This window comes from Lipotes vexillifer, unplaced genomic scaffold, assembly GCF_000442215.2.
Source record: "Lipotes vexillifer unplaced genomic scaffold, Lipotes_vexillifer_v1.1 scaffold564, whole genome shotgun sequence".
In the NCBI taxonomy this organism is placed as follows: Eukaryota; Metazoa; Chordata; class Mammalia; order Artiodactyla; family Lipotidae; genus Lipotes; species Lipotes vexillifer.
This window is the reverse complement of record NW_006787829.1, coordinates 2,022,319-2,044,515: the sequence shown is the minus strand read 5'-3', so window position 1 is coordinate 2,044,515 and position 22,197 is coordinate 2,022,319. Positions and strand designations below refer to the sequence as shown.

General features: G+C 41.6%; 1 protein-coding gene and 1 pseudogene across 1 annotated transcript in view; one reads left to right on the top strand and one right to left on the bottom strand.

The window, feature by feature from the left end:
• The window catches only part of RTTN (rotatin), a 139,059-nt gene that overhangs the window by 1,162 nt on the left and 115,700 nt on the right, over window positions 1-22,197 (bottom strand). Inside the window, 8 exon segments of the mRNA XM_007460864.1 lie at window positions 494-563; window positions 1,652-1,755; window positions 7,536-7,803; window positions 11,139-11,341; window positions 13,402-13,528; window positions 17,402-17,479; window positions 19,286-19,383; window positions 20,220-20,325. Coding sequence (XP_007460926.1) covers window positions 494-563; window positions 1,652-1,755; window positions 7,536-7,803; window positions 11,139-11,341; window positions 13,402-13,528; window positions 17,402-17,479; window positions 19,286-19,383; window positions 20,220-20,325 — 1,054 coding nt within the window.
• On the top strand, window positions 4,763-5,838 carry LOC103078958 (40S ribosomal protein S3a pseudogene; annotated as a pseudogene).

The window sequence follows — 22,197 nt, the reverse complement described above, 5'->3', positions numbered from 1 at the left end:
GGAAAACCCTGCCTCATATCATGGTCACATCACAGGACCAAGTGGATGCAGGGGCAACGGGATCTATTCTTGGAAGACTGTAATTCAACTCCCTGACGTTGTTAGATCAACATTTTCTGTTCAAGGTCAGTCCTAATTGGGCCTAGTTCTTATCATGTAAGAACATACTTCAGCACAGTGGTGGCCACCGGCAAAAAGAAATGTGATACAAAAAAATGAGTTGGAGAAAGATCACTGACACGTCAAGAAAATACTGTATCTCAAACATTCATCTATTAGAACATTTTATTATTTTTAAAAATGTTACAATGAAAAACATGGACCAAGTATTGGCACACTTTACAATGCTTCAGCATAAAAGCTCCTCAAACATCAGTGTAAAACATCAGTGTAGAAAACTGCCATTTTGCTGTGAACTGTCCAAATATATCATTAATCAGAGAATTCAGTGAACAGCTTCCAAGTTTAACTATACTTTAATAATAAAACTTACTTTTCTTTGCTGTGGAATATGCTTCATCCACTCTTCTTTTTATTGATGGATTTTTCAAAGTTGTTTTTGCCTAGGATAATATAGAGCAATCCATCAATTAGATTTATTCCCATGTGTTTAATTATCAGGATAGCACAATACTAAATCTGCGCTTGTTGACTACAGTATTAAACAGGATACTACAGAAGAGAATAATGTAGCCGGAGATTCTACACTACTCCATCCCACTGTGCCACCGCCCACATCCTTCCCTATCTGACTTGATTTTTACTCTATTGTCCCATGTTCTTCCTTCCCTGCCCTTTTCCCCCTTCTCCCCTGATCTCAATTTGCTATTTTAAACTATGCCATCTCAGTTTCAGTATTTCATTATTTCCTCAAACCTCAGATTTCAGATCAAGGATACACAATACTAGCAGTCAGTCAGTTGGTCAACAAGAATTTACTGAGCGATTCCAAAGTGCATAACCCTGTGCTGAGCCCTGGGGGTACAGGGGTGACAATGACAAGAGCAGCCTCTGTCCTCACGAGTGCTGACACCAGCCAGTGCGCACCAGGGACGGCCAGCTGCGTGAGCACCGTTTGGGGATGACCATCTATCCTAACACTGTCACCTGGCCACTACTCAGCCACTAGGTACACACAGGTATTTCTCTCAGGAGTGAGACGTCTGCAATCAAAGAGAAGACCAGAGGCCAGAGAGAGCAGGTGCAAGTCCCACCTGCTGGCCGTTCCCCTGGGGCTGGCCCTGTGTCACAGCCTTACAAGGACTGAGCTGACTTCAAAGTTCAGTGATGACGTGTCCTAGAGAAAGGCGAATCTCATAACTGGATAAAACTTCATTGTTCGGCCTGATTTCAAGATGAGTTTTTCCTTGACACGTCTTTTAGAAGAAACAGTTCATACTAGCATTGTACCAATATGGCAAATCAAGTTATATTAACAGGGAGAATTCACTCGAGAGAGAAACACTTGGAACTGAGACACCTCCTATTGAAATGATTACATGAAAGATTTTGACAGATAGTTTACTAATGGTTCGAATGCACAAAGGCAACACAATCTTTGACTTTGATTTTTTCCTTTCTGACAGTCCTCTGACCTCCCGAGAGCCTTGGTGTTTGCCCCCTAGGGACAACAACGATTTTAAAAACTGACCTTTTGGTAATTGTGAATCAAAGCCCAAAGCGCAGCTGCTCCAATCCTCTGAGCATTTTGATTCTCACTTTCCAGACAGGAAGCTAGCACACTAATGACTTTTTCTAATAATAAGCACATTAAAAAAAAAAAAGTTCAGTCCCAGACAATACATTGTATTCATATCTTAGACTGGTCAGATAACCCCTTTTTACCCACCAAACAAATACAAAGTTGGCAAAAGCCATCTTTTATAACATGTGGTATGTGGGAGAACCACCTGGAAACAAATTGTTTTCACAGCAGGCACAGAACTGTCAGGGAAGCCACGGCTGCTTAACTTTTTAGGCCCTAATTCAACAAAGGCACATTCATTTAAAGACAACGATAGAGCAGAAGTAAGCCACTACACAATGAGTTTATCAATGAGCCGTTCAATCATATCTCACATTTTCACATGCAGGAAAATAGGACTTGCTCTTATGATAAATTATAAAGACATTATACAAACATATCAATAGCATGGGCTACTATATAAAACAATAATCAAGAAATACCATATTAGTTAAGCCTTTTAAAAAAGGACTAAACATTTCAAAGGCATGTTTGTGTGTGTGTGTGTGTGAGAGAGAGGAAAATGTTATTTAAAGGCGTAACAACACACAAGATACACCCACTCTGTGCAAAGCTGGCCAGAGTATGAAAGACTTACAAATTATCTGCAGCAGCCTACTCATTTTAAAGTACAGATGTCTAGCCCCAAGGAGATCCTCCAAGTGTTTCAGAACAATGCATGAACCTATTTTACTACTTAACTGTATGTATCATTAAATTCTTGTTATTGGGAACTCTCTCTATGCATTATCCCCACCTCAATGAATGCACCTAATGAAACTGTAACCTAGCTGAGGGTAGAGTCAGTGTGTCTCCTCACTGATGAATATTCACATTGCAAGTTTATTGTAGGGGCTCAATAAATACTAGTTGGATGAAAGATTCCATAACAAAAGCAAACAAAAATGATTTCAAGTAATCTTATTTAGCATTTTTCAAGAAATTTTAAGAAATTTAAAATCTTTTACAGAAAAAAAAAAAAAGCGGCTCCATAAAGTGAACTCTGTGCAGCAGAGGGACAGACAGCATGCAAGTGAGGTGTGGGTGCTGCAACTTTCTGCCGACTACCCGCTCCTACCTCACCACCTGCTCTGCACTCCCCGCCACCTCTGTATCATAACCTACCCAGACCCAGCCTATATACAACTGTTACCTGATGCAATTCATCATGTGAGGTGATGGGTGGCAGCTGGTACTCTTAGGGACCATCATCAAATGGGAGGGTGATTTCTGTGTTCTCCAACTGAGTATCATCCAGGCATGTTTCTATAATTTTTATCAGACACTCAGAACATATAACCCATGATCTAAATAAGTTTATATAACTCCTTCAACCAGTTACTATCTCTTAAAATTTTTAATAAAGAACTGTGTAGGTACTGTATAATGTATAGGTCACTTAATGTAGTGTCCCCTCTGATAATGCAAGTGGATCAATTTTTTTTAACACACATTTTATTGTGAAATGTAACATGTATACAAAAAAGCATGTAAAACATTTTTAAGTTTAACAAATAGGTATGAACTGAACTTGCACGGAAACATAGAAATAACCTCAAGAACAGATGTGGATTTATTTCTATTTATCTGCTCGAAATTATCTGAGCCTCCTGAATCTATGGATTAGCGTCTGACGAAAACAGTCCTTAAGATGTTTAGCTGTCATGGCTTACACTTCCTCTCTTCTCCTCTCCTTTGAGGACCTCAATTAAACATGCAATTAGACTGTCCCAATGTATCTGCTACGTCACTTTCCTTTTTGTAAATTTTAAACCCTCTATTCGTTTAGCCCGTTCTCATCCTTTTTAGCTACCCGTGCTGCATTCTGGGTATTGTTTGGCTGATCTATCTTCTAATGCCTAAGTTTTCTCCTCCACTGCACCTAACTTGCTGCCAGACATGTATACTGAGTTTTCAATTCTGGCTATTGAAGTTCTAGAATAGTCCTGTCTAATAGCACTTCCTACAGTGATGGAAATATTTATATGTATGTGGTCTAATAAGATAGCCAATAGCCACATGTAGCTAGTGTGACTAACAAACTGAATATCTAATTTACACTTAAACGCCTATAAGTGGCTAACTGATTATCATACTCAACTGTGAAGCTCTGCTTGGTTCTTTTTCCAAATCTTTCAATTTTTCAGTTTCCTATTCCCAGCAAACACTTTCAAGTTTGTCATTTATTTATCTAAATACTGTATAAATAAAGTCATCTCAAATCTGTGTTTTAGAATTCCAGCATCTGAAATCTAGGCAGATAAGCTGGTATTTTCCCCCTGCTCTTTCTCAGTCATGTTGCCATTTCTCCTGACAAGCTTGGTCATCTTTAACTGTATACTGGCTGATGCTTTTGAAAAATTACTTGTGGAAGTTCCCTGAGGTCTAGTACAAACTTGTCCTCCATCCATCAGAGGGCAGTTTGCTTCTGCTCAGCCCCCAGCGGCACTGTCAATCGAGGATCAGCTCCAACCAAGGTCATGGGCCACTTGTCTATGTGTGTCTGGGGTGCAGAGCTGTGAGGGGCAGTCTGTTGTGCCCATTCTCACACTTGTTTTTCTTTTCTTTCTAGTCGCCTGCATGAGGTTTGGGGCACCAATTTATTTCTGATTCATCCTCTTCTAAGAGGTTAGTTCTTTGGGATTCCAGCTCAATACCTGCAGGATGGTCCATACGACTCCAGAGATTCCCGGCGTCTGTCCCCTCCCCTCTTGGCACTCCTGGACAAAAGTCCCAGCACACAAAGCTGGCAAATGTCCTGGGAGCTAAAGAGCCTTCTACAAACTTCTTACCTCTCTGGGCACAGACTTTCAATCAAAATTGGCCTAGAAGTTTCCCACTATGTTTTCAGTTCTTTGATTTTTTAAGGTGAATTTTAATGTATTTTATCTAGCATGTTCTTCTTGTTTTCAGAGAGGAGACCTACCCCAACATGACCAGAAACAGGAGTACTCTGGATCTGTTTAAACAGCAAAGTCAAGCCCCACTGTCCACTCTACTCCTGGCCATCTAAACTGGATGTTTGGGTGCTACTATCAGAGTTACGCAGCCTTGCTGGGAGGATTTTCAAGCCGCCTGACCCTGGCAAGCATTCCCTCTGGATCCCCAAGTGGAGACGGAGGCAGTGCCTGCGACACATCCATGTAGAAACGGCACAGTTGCTGCTTCCTACCCTGCCTTGAAGGCCCCTGATCTCACATCTGTGGGGCTGGGGAAAGCTACTTGTTTAAGCTAATGAAGGAGAGAGCACATTGCTGATACAAGGAAATGTTTAAAAATAAATCCTGAGTAATCCAGCCTCTTGGCTCTCTGAGCAGCACCCTGGCAGTCAGCAATAACAAGCATCTTACGAAAGGCAGCAAAAAGGGAGCCAAGAAGAAAGTGGTTGACCAATTTTCTAAGAAAGATTGGTATGATGTGAAAGTACCAGCTATGTTCAATATAAGAAATATTGGGAAAATACTGGTCACGAGAACTCAAGGAACCAAAATCACATCTGATGGCCTCAAGGGTCGTGTTTTTGAAGTGAGCCCTGCTGATATGCAGAATGATGAAGCCGCATTTAGAAAATTCAAGCTAATTACTGAGGATGTTCAGGGCAAAAACTGCCTGACTAATTTCCATGGCATGGATCTTACGCATGACAAAATGTGCTCCGTGGTCAAAAAATGGCAGACCACAATTGAAGCTCACGTTGATGTAAAGACTACCGATGGTTATTTGCTTCGTCTCTTCTGTGTGGGTTTTACTAAAAAATGTAAATCAGATTCGGGAAGACCTCTTATGCCCGGCACCAGCAAGTCCACCAGATCCACAAGAAGATGATGGAAATCATGACCGGAGAGGAGCAGACAAATGACTTGAAAAAGGTGGTCAATAAATTGATTCCAGACAGCATTGGAAAAGACACAGAAAAGGTCCATGATGTTTTTGTTAGAAAAGTAAAAATGCTGGAGAAGCCCAAGTTTGAACTGGGAAAACTCACAGACCTACAGGGTGAAGGTAGTAGTCCTGGAAAAGCTATTGGGGATGAGACAGGTGCTAAAGTTGAATGAGCTAATGGATATGAGCCACCAGTCTAAGAATCTGTTTAAAATTCAGACTTTTAATGGTGACAAATAAAAGATCTTATTTGTGAAAAAAAAAAAAAAAAAACCCTGAGTGATCCAGAAATGGAAAATGCAGACTTTTCCTTCAGCTCCCTAAAGCCTGACCTTTTCCCAACTCTCTCAATAATAAAATTGCAGTTAGCAGTCCCCAAAGAAAAAACTTATTCTGAGAAAGGTGAATGCTAACAGGTGATGGCAGGAAGAGGAACAGACGCCTCACACAGGCCGTCTCACTGCCCTCTGAGGTAAGGCCCTAACGTCACCCTCATTTCACAAACATAAGGACTGAGGGAGACACAGCGAAGGAGGATGGAAACCTGGAAACAAGTTGCTGGAGCGCCCCCCTCCCACCCCCTCCCCCAGGCAGCTACACAGAGTCAGCAGAAGGGCCATGGGAAAGGAGATCATCGTTCATTTAGGTAAGTTAAAGGCTGGCAGAGCTTCTAAAATCTTCCCCTGCATTTCTAGCAATTCAATAATTATTATCAGAAAAATAGAATCATGACTATACACAACAGAATGTAAGCAGAATCCTTTCCACTTGGAAAACTCTGCGTTTCATAGAAAAACACCCCTAAGAAAAGTTTAAGTGAAAAACATGAATGGAAAGAGAATTAATACATCTGGAGCATCTACCATGTACCACAAACAGTGCCAGGCAGTTTATGTGTTAACAACTGATTTCTACCGAAGTCAAGAAAGGAGAGTCCATTTTCTAGATGAAGAAAGTGGACCCGGAGAAGCTGCCCCAGGCAACGCTGCGGGAGCACACGAGGGCCTGGCATCCGGCACCAGGTACGTGGGAGTCTAGAGCCCACCTCTTGTCTTTTCACGATAACACGCCTCCTCATAAAACATGAAATTCACACACCCTTCACAGAAACAGCACATGGTTGCACAAACAGATGTTTCCATTTCGCTCCTTCTGTTCCAAAATTTTTCTGAATCCTCACCGATCCTCGCCTCCATCTGTCCTGAGATCAGAGAATGGAGTTGCTGTGAAGCTACTGTCACCATGTGTTGTTGGGTCCTGAACTCTGCTGACTGCTCAGTGTGGCTCTCAAGCTCACACACCCACTGGGCACCCACTAGTGACGGGCGCGAGTCTAGCTGCTCCAGATAAACATGAGCAAAAGAGGCAGAAACCTCTTGACGTGTAAGAGCTTATGTTCCAGTGCAGGCAGACAAGGAACGCACAGAAATACACTGAAAACACAGTGTAGCAGCTGGTGGTAGTGCTATGGGGAAACGTAAAACAGAGGAGGGGGCAGAGGGTGAGAGGGCGGGGAGGCAGGAGGAAGAGGTGGGGTTACCATGTGGACAGGCTGGTCTGGGAAGGCTCCACGGACAGGGCAGTGCCCGCTCAAAGGCGTGGAGGAGTCAGAGGACCAGGATGAGGGACGGGAGGAGGGAGGTGGGGCCCAGGCCCACCTCGGTACCACCTCCTGGATCCAGCCTGGCTGTCGTGAGGCGACTTGTTAACCCGGGAGACTCAGCAGCAACTCAGGGGCGGGAATCACACCCAATTCAATTCGTCCCTACAGCTGCAGCCTCCCACAGTGCCTTGAACGTGGCGCGTGATGAATAAGCACCTGGCACGTTATTTATAAACTATCCTGTGTTTTCACCTGAATAACCACACGTATAAATGGATGCATGTGGTGTATAGGCAGAACACTCACCATTAGCCAGGATCTTGGGCTTATTGGCAGGGTTGAAGCAAATGTTATGAAAAATAAGAAGAGGTAAATAAGGGCTGCTCTTATGCTTGAATTTGCTCATCTCTGTCAGTAAGTCTAAACAGCCATCGAGCCTCAGGATCATTTGCTGCCCATCTTCTCCAAATGATATATTCAGGAGTAACTTCAACCAAAGAATGATCAGATTACTGAGATGTTTATTTCCTCCTTTCGGCAATGTTAGAGACAGGAAGTTCTGTAAGAAGTTACTCTGTGGATAAATAGAGAGAATATTATTTTCCTCAAGTCTTTTCATTATTTTCCTAGTCCCTCAGAGATCACATACTAGCATTCTGCTCCTCTATTCCCCAACTTTAATTTCTCCTTCCTCCCAATACCTTCCAAATACTCCATCTATACTGTTTCCAGGTATAAGTGAAAAGGTTAAGGAGTGCTTAAATTTTAAGTGCTCAAATTTTAATTCTCACTAATCCTTTCCTGATGATGGATAAAGTAACTAGTCAACTCTTTGTTATTTAGGATTGATCATTCAGTTTGGGGATTATTTCAGGCTTCTTGAGTTTTCTCTTTCTGTCTGCCTTCTTGCAATTTTGCTACTCATTTAAAGCTATCCTACAAGAAAGAAAAAGAAACAAAACCTCAGTCAGTTTTGGACACCAGTTAACAACTCTGGTAGTACCAAGGACAAGTGTTTTTTTAAAAAAATCTGTGGGTACATCTTATATTCACTTTACCCCAGCTGCTCATCATTACAGATGATTTCTCGTGGCTACATGTCATTCTTGTAAACTTATAAATGAGAAAGCTCCATTACTTAATTGTAAGAGTCATTTCAACCTCCAAATAAAACCCCTTCTATAAAACCACACCAAACCCTGAACTATGTGAAAGACAATAACTTATTGCCTAGAATAATCTGTATGCAAACAAGGAAAGAAAGAATAAAAGTATTAGATCAAGAAGAAGCCCAGGACAGCATGGGAACCACAGGCATTTGGATCAGGGTGCAGAAAAACAATCGCTTAACTTTCACAACTCTCCAGAATAGCTCATCTTTCTTCCTGTTTAACAATCTATTCTGGCTTATTTCTTGGGTTACCCTACACCTAAATCAAAATTTTGGCTTGAATCTATAAAATAAATTTGGCACTTTTACATAAAAGGACTGAGTACAAGAGCAAAACGAGCTACAGAAACATTAGCAACGCCACCCAAGCAACAAGTAAACTGCAGAGCTGCATCCCACTCTGCCCTGCCCTTGCCATCACATCACGCACATCTCTTCCCACCTCTCAGCCCAAATTAGTGCTTTTTAGATTCATCCCTTGTCTTTCCCATTCAGCTAGATTCTGCCATGATCTTGGAGATCTGGAGTTGACAACAGTGATAAAATATACGATAGTACTTTAAATTGTAAATATGCTCTGGGCAGTCCTTCTTTTTGCTGGGCCCAAAGACGTTTTTAGACGATTTCCTGCACTGGGTAGAATGCAAAGAAATATGCCATGGTAGAGAGAAAAGAGATTATTTTAGAATTTTAGTTGTACAGTAGCATTAGCTACATTTTCTAATAACTACATATGAGTTATGGGAGGTGTAGCTGAAAGTGTCCAGGGCTTGTCATAACAATGAGCAGAGGAAGGCTCGGAGGATTCCTAATTAGAGCAGAGGAAAAATAACCTGACTGATCTACACCTGAAATGGAAATATGATGAAATGGAGTCCGATCACACTTATATCAAAATACGCTTAAGGGGACTTCCCTGGTGGCACAGTGGAGAGGACTCTGCGCTTCCAACGCACGGGGCCCGGGTTCGATCCCTGGTCAGGGAACTGGATCCCGCATGCATGCTGCAACTAAGGAGCCCGCCTGCTGCTGCTAAGAGCCGGCGCAACCAAATTAATAAATTTTTTTTTTTTAAAAAAGGAGAAAAACAAAATATGCTTAAGTACCTTACCAAAATCATAGATTGGGGGTTGAAATATCTTAGAGATCATTTTGTTTAACCTAAAATTTTTTTGAATGAAGAAACTGAAGCTTAAAAAGAATAAGCGTCAGCTCAGTCACACATCAGATCCAAGATTAACATTTATATTCCACTTGGGAATTCCTACTTTGCTTCCTACCAGCGTGCTCTCCATAAGGAAGTGGCAGAAAGCACTGTCCCCCCACCCCCGCCCAACAAAATCCAGTTGCGGATGACTTCACACACACACACACACACACACACACACACACACACACACACACAGAGCAAATATCCAGCCATGTGCTGGCAAATAAACAGCTGAGGTGAGAGTAGTAGGTCCCTGATGTGCATGGTGTGAATATTCCCACCATGGCTGATTTCAAGATACCACCAAGATGTCAGCTGGCTTGCAAAATTCCTGAAAATTAACAAAAACACTCATGAACCAGCATGAGTTAGCTCCAACATACCACTGAGAAGATCTCTGTTTAGTAAGACTGCTATTTATTTAGAGATTGCACTCAAAGTGTGTTCGTTTTTGGAGGGGCTGGTGGCTGGGGAGATGATACAATAGAGGAAAAGGAGACTCAATTCTTATGAATGTGGTCAACTTTTGCAATTTACCTTGGCCTTCATGTAAATGAAAGGGAAGCATTCAAATTACTATGTACTAGTAAGTAACAGATAATCTGATCATATTCAAATTTTAAGGAATCTTCCAAATTAGGGGATCCTGTTTACACACACCTAAATACAGCCTAAGGGAACACGTGTATTGGGTTTGCTTAAGCCAACCGTCCCTCTTAAAGCGCCCAAGTTGAAACCAGCGGCGGGAAGTCACGTTCTGGCACAGGAGTCTCAGGGACTGAAAAATCACCTGTGTGCCATAAAGAAGTTAGGTCTAACTTGAGGAGGGGCCGTGATTTCATAAACCATTTGACAATGTAAATTGAACTAGAATTGTTATGCTCAATTTGGTCTGTTTTTTTGTTTGTTTAAAGACCAATATATCGCTTTTATGATCTCAAATAAATGTAACACAGCTGTCTAAAACCGTCATCTTTTTTTTTTTTTTTTTTTTTTTTTTTTTTTTTTTTTTTTTTTTTTTTTTTTTTTTTTTTTTTTTTTCCAGTACGCAGGCCTCTCCCTGTTGTGGCCTCTCCCATTGCGGAGCACAGGCTCTGGATGCGCAGGCCCAGCGGCCATGGCTCACAGGCCCAGCAGCTCTGCGGCATGTGGGATCTTCCTGGACCAGGGCACGAACTCGTGTCCCCTGCATCGGCAGGCAGACTCTCACCCACTGTGCCACCAGGGAAGCCCTAAAACCGTCATCTTTGAGAGAGAGAAAATACAGTCCAAAAGCTAAGAAGACAAACTAAAAGGGAATGGTGTGATCATATTCTAGCTTCTGTCACTTTTCATGTATCATCTATCAACAGGCTTTCAACAAAGTGAACCTCCTGATCCTTTTACAATCCTTTAAAATAAAATGCCTTAAAATCATAATAACTAATCCTAGAAATTGAGTTCTAGACTTTTCACACATGTTCTCGGTTGAAAGGATTATTTTACTGAGTCTCTTTTTTATGATAGGAAGGACAGTTTAAGTACTCACTTTTTGAATTACCCCTTTACAGTCATGAGACAAGGCCAGGTTTGAAAGAAACATGAAAACCATCTGCTGGACTGCAGTGTTCTCGAGAGGCACCTGGGAAGCCATCTTCAGGATACACAGCATCAGGGAGCTGCCAGGGGCCCCTCGATGTGAAGCTTGAACAGGATATTGTCCATAACTTGACCAACAGAGAGAACTGCAACCTTCAAAAACAACAGTCCATCACAACGTCGTCTCAGCTCCACGCTTAGTTCAACAACCTGAGTGGTAAAGCATGTCTGTCTATCAAAGGACTCGGCCATTAGCCTGTGAACTGCAATGGCACTGAAGGCTGGTGCTGATATGTCTGCATCTGATCTAATGGACTGAGGGCCTAATGACCTCAATAAAGCATTTAAAAACACTGTGGTCTAATGCCTCCATTTTCCAGAAGAAAAAAATGAGGACCACGATAACCCTGGGGTGGGAGGACAGGACAATCGCCACCAGCCATGTATGCTAAACGGCATCTCGGGGCTCAGAGGTGTCAGTGACTTGCTCAAGGTCACACAGCTCACAAGCAGCGAGCGCCAGCAGTAGCATCAACTGGTTTTCCGGAGTCCAGTGTTTACTCAGTAATTTAAACAACCATATGGGATTTATCAAAGGAGAAAAATAATCATAAAAGAACTAGAAATGCATTTTACTGTATTGTAACGTAAGCCTAAGGTGTGATTAGCTTGTGAAAGTCCATGCAAGGAGGCCAGCTTAAGTACAACTAGATCTGAATCAAATACATTCTGTAAAATAAACTCATAAAAGTAAACACAAATAAATAGAGTGATCTTTCCTGTATTCACACTACATAGCAGTACCCAAATACCAAGGTTTCCGTTCATGTTACATAAAACTATCACTAAATGATGCAGGTTTGCTTGGAAACAAACAAGACAGGAAAATAAAAAGCTTCTTCCTCAATTAGAACCACATTCTAATATTTGCATCAACTTTAAGTATGTAAGTAACATAGATTACGATTTCAAAGATTTATCGTAAAGTATTGGGTTGGTCAAAAGTTCGTTCGGGTTTTTCTGTAGCATCTTATGGAACAACCCCAAACTTTTTAGCCAACCCAATATATGTTTCTTTTGCTCAGTATTTTGCAACAGATTCTTTTCTTCCCCTAAGCACACGTCCCTAAACCCTAAATTAAGGAGTGAAGGGTTGGGTAAAGAAGGATGATGTGCAGAGGCCACACTTCAGAGACCACTGTGCCCCACCAGTCACACTGCGAGAGGCCGTGAGCCGGGGTGGGGGGCAGTGAGAGCAGAAGTGGGGACGAAAAAGTCAACAGCAGCGGCCTGAAAACAAGGACGACGCTGCCCTGCAGTGCTCTCCATACACCACAGAGCCTGAGGCTCTGTTCCCGCCAGCTCATACGGCCAGAGGCACGCGGACTGGGCGACAGGACGGGCGACAGGACAGGCAGCTCCAGGGTGGAGGAAAAAGCCACCCCCAGCACACAGCAGTGACAAGACGGCTGTGAAAGTTCTCAGTTCCGGTCCTTTCTCTGTCTTTTGATACTGGGAGAATCCAATTGCTACGCTGCTGACTGTTGCTAGAAGAAGCATGCAAACCTTAAACTTGCTGACTAAACCTTAAATCTGTGACCCTAAGTTTACATGGGAAATTCACACTGCCCGCAACGCCCCCCACTTCCTTCCCCTCAAACAGCTACCTCACACCTTCTCCTCTCTTCCCAAGTCACCTCTCCGCTTGCTCTGCTCTCTTAGTTGTTGGCCTCTAACAATGCAGGGTGCCGGGAGGCTCTCAATAAAAAGTCTGTCAAATGTAGGAATGAAAGAGGCACCCCAACGATACCAACTGTCGCCAAGCCAACCGAACCCAGAACTACCTTTCATCACGCCAGCCTCCTGCTCTAGAATCTCTTAAAGTTTTAACCTTAACCTGTTTTTAAGGTCTTCCATCATAATTTTCACTCTCAATTTTCCTCTTAAATTCAACGTTCCGCTGCCATATAATCACGACAGTTTCTCCCTCTCTATTCCCTGAGCTGTCTAATGACCCTTCTGTCTCATCAAACATATACTAACGTAACTGCTCGTTCATATAATACCTGTGAGAAAGCATACCTCTAACCAACATACCCTCAAATAAGTGGAAGAAACACTTCAAAATGTATATTCATTTTTCCACTTTAACAACATTACATAAGATTAGCATTGTAGTATATTTCTGAAAGGTAGCGTTGGGTTCCATTTACCATTTGGAAAATTTGCAGTATAGACACAAAGCAGCTGCAGGGCAGTTTGCATCAGTGAATCATCCATCAAAAGCCAAGGCCAGAGAGAGTGCAAGACAGGGACGAGATGAGCTTCCAGGGCTGCCTCCTGCAGCAGGAAGGAAACAAGGGCAGCATTAGTCTGAATAATTAAAATATAAATTAAAATCAAAGCCAAAAAACTTGTCACCAACATGAGACAAAAACTGAATTGATTTTTGTTCTGATTAGAGAAAGGAATCCTATGGACAGATTCAGCACCTTGCAACCCAAACTGCCCTGACCACAAGCCTGACCAGTCTCAGGAAGTCCCTGCAACACTGGGGTGACCAGGATACGCAGCTTAGGTCAGAAATGTAGAAAAAGAGCTTCTGAACATGTAAATTAAGCAAGACAGTGATATCTTGCAACATTAAATAAACTCTTATAAATGCTATGATATGGTTAAGAAAAGGGATTTTCTGGTTAGGGAAACATTCTGATCAATTCTGAGTTCTCCCCTCCCCCCCTCTCTCCCTGTGTGTATGTATATGTATATATACCTAATATGTGTGGCCAGACAGATAGATCAGAAGTAGATTACTGTTTTTAAATAAGTTGAATATGATAAAATTCAGTCAAAATATTATGCTAAATCAATAATTCTTAAGTAACTCAGTTTTTATTACAAAGATCAGTTACCGCTGGGACAATATTATGGATAAAATATAACTATCGGCAGTAAATGCAACAATTTTTTTAATGAACAGAGTTACTAGGCAATTTGTAGACCCATGTGCACACATGTGGGCCTTCATATAATGCCCTACACAATTTTATGGAGTATCAATACTCCATAAAGAAGAGTGGGCAGGTTATTCCCAATGTTACTCCCCACTCTCAACAGGCTTAGAGCACAGCCCTACGACGGCCGCGGACGACCCTGCTTACTGTTTCACACAGAAGATAGACACGATGAGGTATGGGCTCCTGCTCTACTCCACCGTTCCGTCCACATGGTTTATCTGTGTATCCCTGCACTCATCCTTCCTGCCTGGCAGTGAGGAACAGGTGCTCTTTGGGCAGAGACTGATCTGCCCATCTGTGTTCTGGAACACAGACCCGCGTGCCTCCTCAGGGATCTTTACCCATCTATTAGTTCTTCCCTTCCTGTCTCTTTAATAACTAGGCCCCGATTTGCTCATTTCTGTTTATATTTAAGCACTTTACATGTTAGGAGTAAACATACAGACTAGCTTCCTTTCATACTATATGTCCTAAATTATAACTGATGCTTTTCAGAGCCAAGCTTCTAGGAAGAGTACTCTTACTGATGTCATTTCCCAGCTATTATTTAATCTTCAGCTGACTTCAATTCTTTTCTGAACTGATGAGGCTGGTAAAATCGCTCCTACCTTTATAGCTGTCAAACCCTCAGGCACTGTGGCAACTATTAAGGGCTCTTTGTTCTTCGTTTCCATGCAGTCCCTCTATTCTAGATCACCTCCAAACTCTCTCCAGCATTCCCTTCTCAGCTGTTTTCTGTCTCCTCTCCAATAGTTATATTTTCTGAGGACATGACCTAGGCTTTCACTACATGCCCTCTTGGGAAATGTCAACAGTAGTCACGGCTACAAACACCTCCATGCACTGCTAGCTCCTAAGATCCCCAGCCTGCGCCACCCCTCAGAGTCCCAGAGCCATGTAATCCGCCGACTACCAGCCATTTTCCACCCCGAGAGCCCGAAGACACTTTACACTGCGATGTGCGAACCCAACACAAGGATCCCTCACGGCTACAGGCCACTCTGTTAGGCTCGCCTGCGGTAGACTTGAGCCTGGACATCGTTCTACGTGTCTCTTCTTTCTACTCAGTCTCATGCATTTGCTCCCCTCCCTCCTTCCCTGCTCTCCCTGCCCGGCTAAGGTCTCGCCACCTCTTGCTGCACCAGCACATTCACCCCCTCTAACCTTGCCCACTCTTCATTCCATCTACCTCACAGCCCCGGTGACCTTTCCGGTATGGAAACTCCTCCGTGTCATACGTATAGACAGTGGGGTGGGGTGGGCGTGGGTGACTTGGTGAATTACCACAAGAGTGACCAACAGTTAGTGATGGGAGTGTGTCACACACCTCAGGTAAGCTGGAACAGGAAAAGAAATTAAGAATCTTTGCCCCCTAGAACTATGTCTATTCTCAAGAGTAATCTAAATATTCTTCTTTGGATTTATTCCTTATTAAACAACTTGGAAATGCAGAAACACGTGACTTACGGAGAGATTACACTTTCATAGTTGGCTGATGTGTTACAAATGTGAACACTACACTTAAAACCAGTACCCAGGCGAGCATCTCGGAAATCCACAGGCAGATCCTACTTGGAAAGTGTGCTGGCGTGTTGCTTGAGTGAGGTGTCACAGATGCATACTAACTGCACCCAGTCACAAGGACCCTAACAAACTTAGTAAATGACACCTCTATTTGGAGTAAAAAGTTTGTACCATTGGGAATCTTAATGAAATCTATCAATGCTTAATGCTTAATTCCCATCAAAATTGCTTTGAAATGTAAATTGTTAGTCATGTGTCTTGAACAAATTATTTTACACAGTTTAAGGGATATGTGTTCAAGATGTTCATTTCCTAGATATAGTATATATTTTCCAGTTTTATCACAACTAAAAACAAAAAAGGTAAGAAATTTTCTTAAAAAACAAAACTTCTGTAATTTATCTTCATCTTACTCATTTTCCATAGCTAGTTCTTCAAAAGTGTCGTATCGGGCTTCCCTGGTGGCGCAGTGGTTGAGAGTCCGCCTGCCGATGCAGGGGACACGGGTTCGTGCCCCGGTCCGGGAAGATCCCACATGCCGCGGAGCAGCTGGGCCCGTGAGCCACGGCCGCTGAGCCTGCGCGTCCGGAGCCTGTGCTCCGCAGCGGGAGAGGCCACAGCAATGAGAGGCCCGCGTACCGCAAAAAAAAAAAAGTGTCGTATCACTATGACCAAGCAAATCAAAGTGTTCCAGACACTATATCCTGTATAACAGCACCAACGGCTGTGTTAAATGACAGCGTCAATGCTCACAGACAGAGCAAAACAACAGAGGGGCTGTGGCAGAGCTGAGAGAGAGTGAAGAACCTCCTGGACGTCAACAGGCCCACACTCGGCAATAGCAGTAAGTGATTTCTCCTCTGAAGTGGGAGACACCCTCATCTTCTTTCCTACAGATGCAGACACCTCTACTTATCCCCTTGTACAGTTGTCTAACAACCACCTTTGAAAAAATTCTGCCTTAAGATACATACATAGCCATGGGACTTCCCTGGTGGCACAGTGGTTAAGAATCCGCCTGCCAATGCAGGGGACATGGGTTTGAGCCCTGGTCCGGGAAGATTACCACATGCTGTGGAGCAACTAAGCCCATGCGCCACAACTACTGAGCCTGCGCTCTAGAGCCTGCGAGCCAGAACTACTGAGCCCACGTGCCACAACTACTGAAGCCCACAAGCCTAGAGCCCGTGCTCCGCAACAAAGAGAAGCCACTGCAATGAGAAGCCCACGCACTGCAACGAAGAGTAGCCTCCGCTCGCCACAACTAGAGAAAAGCCCGTGTGCAGCAACGAAGACCCAATGCAGCCAAAATTTAAAAAAATTAAAAAAAAAGACATACACAGCCATTCATTCCATCTTAGTTAAAAAAAAAAAAAACAACCGAAATGGCTACCAGTAGAAAAAAAAGAGGCTCAAGTTTGCTTTAGCTGCCTTAAGTTAAAGTTTCAGTGATAAAGTTAAAATGCCGACATAAGAAATGTCATCAGGGTTGAGAAATGATGATAAGATTAGTGCATCCATTTCTGAGAATGAACACTGAGCTTACAAAACCAATCAACCATGCATCAAAAAAAAAATTCGAAGAGTTTTCCATTTTCCCAAATTATCTCATATAAAATTTAAACTGTTTAATAACAGCACCATCAAAATTTTGAAAAGAAGCTCTACTTACTTTACATTCTTCATTTTGATAAAGACAGTTTCTTAGGAGCTGCATGGCAATGCTTAACTCTTTAATAAAACCATCCTCCTGTTTAAACAAAAAGCAGTTGAAAAATGTGAGCAACAGCAGCGTGTTCCACTGTTTACATACAGTAAGCCCTTCTCCCCTGGGTCACATTACAATGCAGCTATGCTCTCACTGTGCCTGACCACCACAGCTTTGAGGGAACTGACAGGCTAATGATCTCTGAAAGATGACCAGATCTCGAGAAGTGCATCCACCAAGAAAAAGCTATTTCTGTTCTATCAAGCACGGAGGAACTGAGATATATAATAAGCTCCATGTTTCATCTCGATAAAGTGAAGCAGGTACTGACTGGTTTTCAGGCATATCAGGTGTTGGCTGACACTCTCAATGATCAAGTAAAGGGCCTCTGCATGAGAGGAAAAAGGAAAAGAGGCAAGAAAAGAAACTGACAAACATATAAGCCCCTGGACCGATGAAATTATCAAATATGGCTTTTTCTTGGTTTCTTATCAAAGGCAGCAGAAACTAGTTATTACATAGACCGCTGCAATAACGGTCTTAGATCTATGTATATATTATATATATATAAACATAATAGATATACTTATAAACATATAAACATATTCATTTTCTCGATAAGCCTGTGTGGCAGATCTTTTTAACCATAGCTATTAGTATTAACCATTGCTATTATATACAAACTGTGTTATTTCCAATAGTCCAGATATAGAAGCAACCTAAGTGACCACTGACAGATGAATGGATTAAAAACATGTGGTGTATATATCAAATGGAATATTACTCAGCCACACACACACACACACACACACACACACACACAGACACACACACACACACACACACAATCCTGCCATTTGCAGTGACACAGATGGACCTTGAAGGCACTATGCTAAGTTAAAGAAGTCAGAGAAAGACAAATGTTGCACGGTTACACCCACATGTGGAATATAAAAAACAAACAAACAAACAAACAAAAAAACCCCAAATAAATGAACAAACCAAACCAAATAAAAACAAACACGGAGATACAGAGACCAGAGCAGTGGTTACCAAAAAGGGAAGGGATGAGGGGGAGGGCAAAAAGGGTAAAGGGAGTCAACTGTACAGTGGCAGATGGAAACTAAACTTTTGGTGATGAGTATGGTGTAGCGTATACAGAAATAGAAATATAATGTTGTACACATGAAACATATAATGTTATAAACCAATGTTATCTCAATATAAAATATAATTTTTTAAAAAACCTGTGTTATTTCAAGTTTACAGTGAAAATGCAGCTTGAACATGAGTCCAGCAGACTCAACGCTTAAAAGAGACTTTCAGAAGTCACGGAAGGAAATAAACACGATTAGGAATACGAGCTCTGCAACCACCCAGATACGGGGCAAACAGTGCCACATTATCAGTTATGTGACTGTGGTGTCATGAGTGTGCAGGGGATAATAAGTATGAAATGTTTAGAATAGTGCCTACCATACAGAAAACACTTAGGAAGTTATCTCATTCCTAGTGAACCTATGAGAGAAAGATTTTCTTTTTGTAGTATAAAAATGTATCATGCACACTCCAAAATGCTTATAACAACAACATACAAATCTCATTAAAAGATTTTCAAGTGAGAAGACACACACACACACACACACACACACACACACACACACACACAAACCCCGAATGCAAACCTGCTAATCTAGAAATCCCATTAATTTATTTGGCTGTACCTTTCTTCTAAAACAGACACTCATTGCAACCAAACATTGGTGTCATTTATAAGCACAAGGATACTGGAGAGACGGTCTCTACGTATGGCCATTCCTGCCTCCCAGAATTTGAGAATTCAGTCACCTTTTTCTTCAGTGCTGCCCTCCCAGGCCTCAGAGATTCCAGGTTCAGCTGTGCATGAACGTGCTTCATCTGCTCCACGCAACTGTCTATTAGATGGGCTGAGAGGGAAAATCCAAAACAATCAAAAGGATATTCCATTTCCAAAAAAGTTAAAACTACACATAACAAACTCTCAAAAAAATAACATTTTCTATTTCCAACCAACTTCATTTTTGCACTTTCAGTGAGACGTTAATGAATCAGAGGATAAAAACGTTAAGTGAACTAAAATGCTAAAGCCCACTTGTTTTCAATTTAGTATGATACCACCCATGTCTCATTACGTTGGAGGCGTGCAGAGTTTGTTTCAGTAAGCAAAGTCACAACTCAAATTAGTGGGCTCGGTGTTGCTGCTTGATGTTCTCTTTCGTCTCTATTGCTTGTAGTTAGTACTATGAAATTGAGTGATGTGCTTTTTTTTTTTTTTTTTTCTGGTATGCGGGCCTCTCACTGTTGTGGCCTCTCCCGTTGCGGAGCACAGGCTCCGGATGCGCAGGCTCAGCAGCCGTGGCTCATGGGCCTAGCCGCTCCACAGCACGTGGGATCTTCCCAGACCGGGGAACGAACCCGTGTTCCCTGCATCGGCAGGCGGACTCTCAACCACTGTGCCACCAGGGAAGCCCATGTGCTACTTTTAAAAGCTTCTCTAATATTTAGATATAGATTCTCTGGAGTCAGAATCATTACACAAAAAATAATCTACGTGTGTAATCTTTTTATTTTAAAAGTAATGCATGTTTACTATGTTTCTGTACAGGGAAAATAAAACCTATATTTTTTTAGTGACACTAAAGTTCTTTACACTTTGAGTCCAAAGAAAATTAAAATGAACAGTCAGTAAAATATACAAATTGAAAGCATGCCATAAAAGGAGCTGATGTGCCAGGTGGCTCACCCTTCAGAGCATGTTTCTGTGCTCTTCTACTGACGGCCAGAAGCGACAACAGCGCATTCACAGCGACTCTTTTCAGGACATCTCTGGAGGATTTTACTTCATAACACTGCAAAGAACATATATCAAACGGCCTTCGAGGAAAACTTAAGCTAGAGCAAAATGGTTGTGAATAAAAGATGCATTCCATTTAAAAGCTATGGTTAGTTTCAACTATTCCATGAAATTCACTGGAATCTGATAAATTATTAAGATTTGAGAATGCTCTGTGTGGATAAGACTGAATAAGAAATTTATAATATGGAAAAGACCAAAAATCATTCTCAAAGACTCATCATCTAAAGAAAAAAGCTATGTTTAGTACTAACACATAACAAGTTTATACACTTAAATTCACCAGGGAATATATGAACACGTGTAATTTATTTAAAAGGGCCCTTGGAAAACTGGAATTGGAGAACTGTTATCAAATTTCTCCTGTCTTCTTCTTGAGACACATTCCCCTCCCTCAATTTCTACTCAATGTACCCCTGTATCTCAGGTGATTTGGTTCTTTCCGTCTTTCATTTCTATAGCAACATTAACCTATCATGTGGCATGTTTTTCAAAAAAATATTACTTAATTTTTTTACTCTCACATAAATGAAAAAATCACTTGTAATTTTGAAAATGCTGATATTTTGGTATATTTTCTTTATACATTTGAATTTATGAGTTAAAAATCTTTCATTATAAAAAATTCAAGTATGTGTAAGAGTAGAAAAAACAGGATAACAAACCCTCATACTCTTTTAAAACACTTTTGGCTGAAGTATTTTAAAGTAAACAGTAGATATCATAAAATGGCACACTCCAGTATACATAACCATAAACCCATTATCATGCCTAAACTACTTATCAATAATTTCTTGTTATCAGCTAATATGCAGTCAAAATTCAGATTTTCTCTTCTGTCTCAAAAATGTCTTCTCACAGTTGGCTTATTGGAATTGGGACCCAATGGAGCATTCACATCATATCTGTACGTTATATCTCCTATGATCACCTGCCTCTTCCCCCCACCCCACGCCACCCACCAGGGTTTTTCACTGTTGTTGTTGAGAAGTTGAATAAACCAGATCAGTCATCCTACAGAATGGCTCACATTATGGAACAGTCTGTTTGCTTCCTTGTAATGATTTTAATTTGTCTTCTCTCCTCTGTTATTTCCCATTTACTGGGTGTTTTAGCTCTAAAGGGTTGACTAGATTCAGCTGAATTTTTCGTGGTAAGATTCTCATGTGGATATATGAGTACATTTTGATTACAAGTTCAAGGGGTTCATAAGCTCAAGTTGAAGAATCTAGAAGTTCTTCATTTGGTTTATAAATATTAGATATCATTCAAATTCATAACTTTTCCTTCTACCAGTAATTTAAAAATGACCCAGCCTTATAGTATTATTAAAATTAAGCTTAAACGACATAACTTTACATAAAATATAGCACAGCATAATTACACAGGTGCAACTCCATTTACAATTCCAGCCCGGCCTACACTTGGCAGCATGACACTGGAGGAGCCTGCAGAGTGGGGGGGCCTCCCAGCCCTCCCACCAGGGGCAGTGATTCCATCTTAAATATCTCACTTAGGTCGCTGCCTCGAACCAGGCAGGTCCTGTCTGGCCAGTGTTAGATATTAAATGGCCAGGCCAGGGATGCTTGATAAAGACCATGCTGAGTGTGACCATGAGAAAGGGGTGAAAAGGCAGTGAAGTGTTACAGGATAATGAATATCTATGGAGTATAATCATTATAGTTAACGATGAGAATCCCAATTTGTCTATAAACAATCTTCACCATTAATAGGAAAACTGCTCTCACAAACACATCCTTATTGAACTTGCACATATTAGTGATTTGAGAAAAACAAAACTGAGCTCATTGAAAAGCACTACTCACCTACTATCTGCAGCAATGAGGGAAAAGAGGAGGTAAGACTT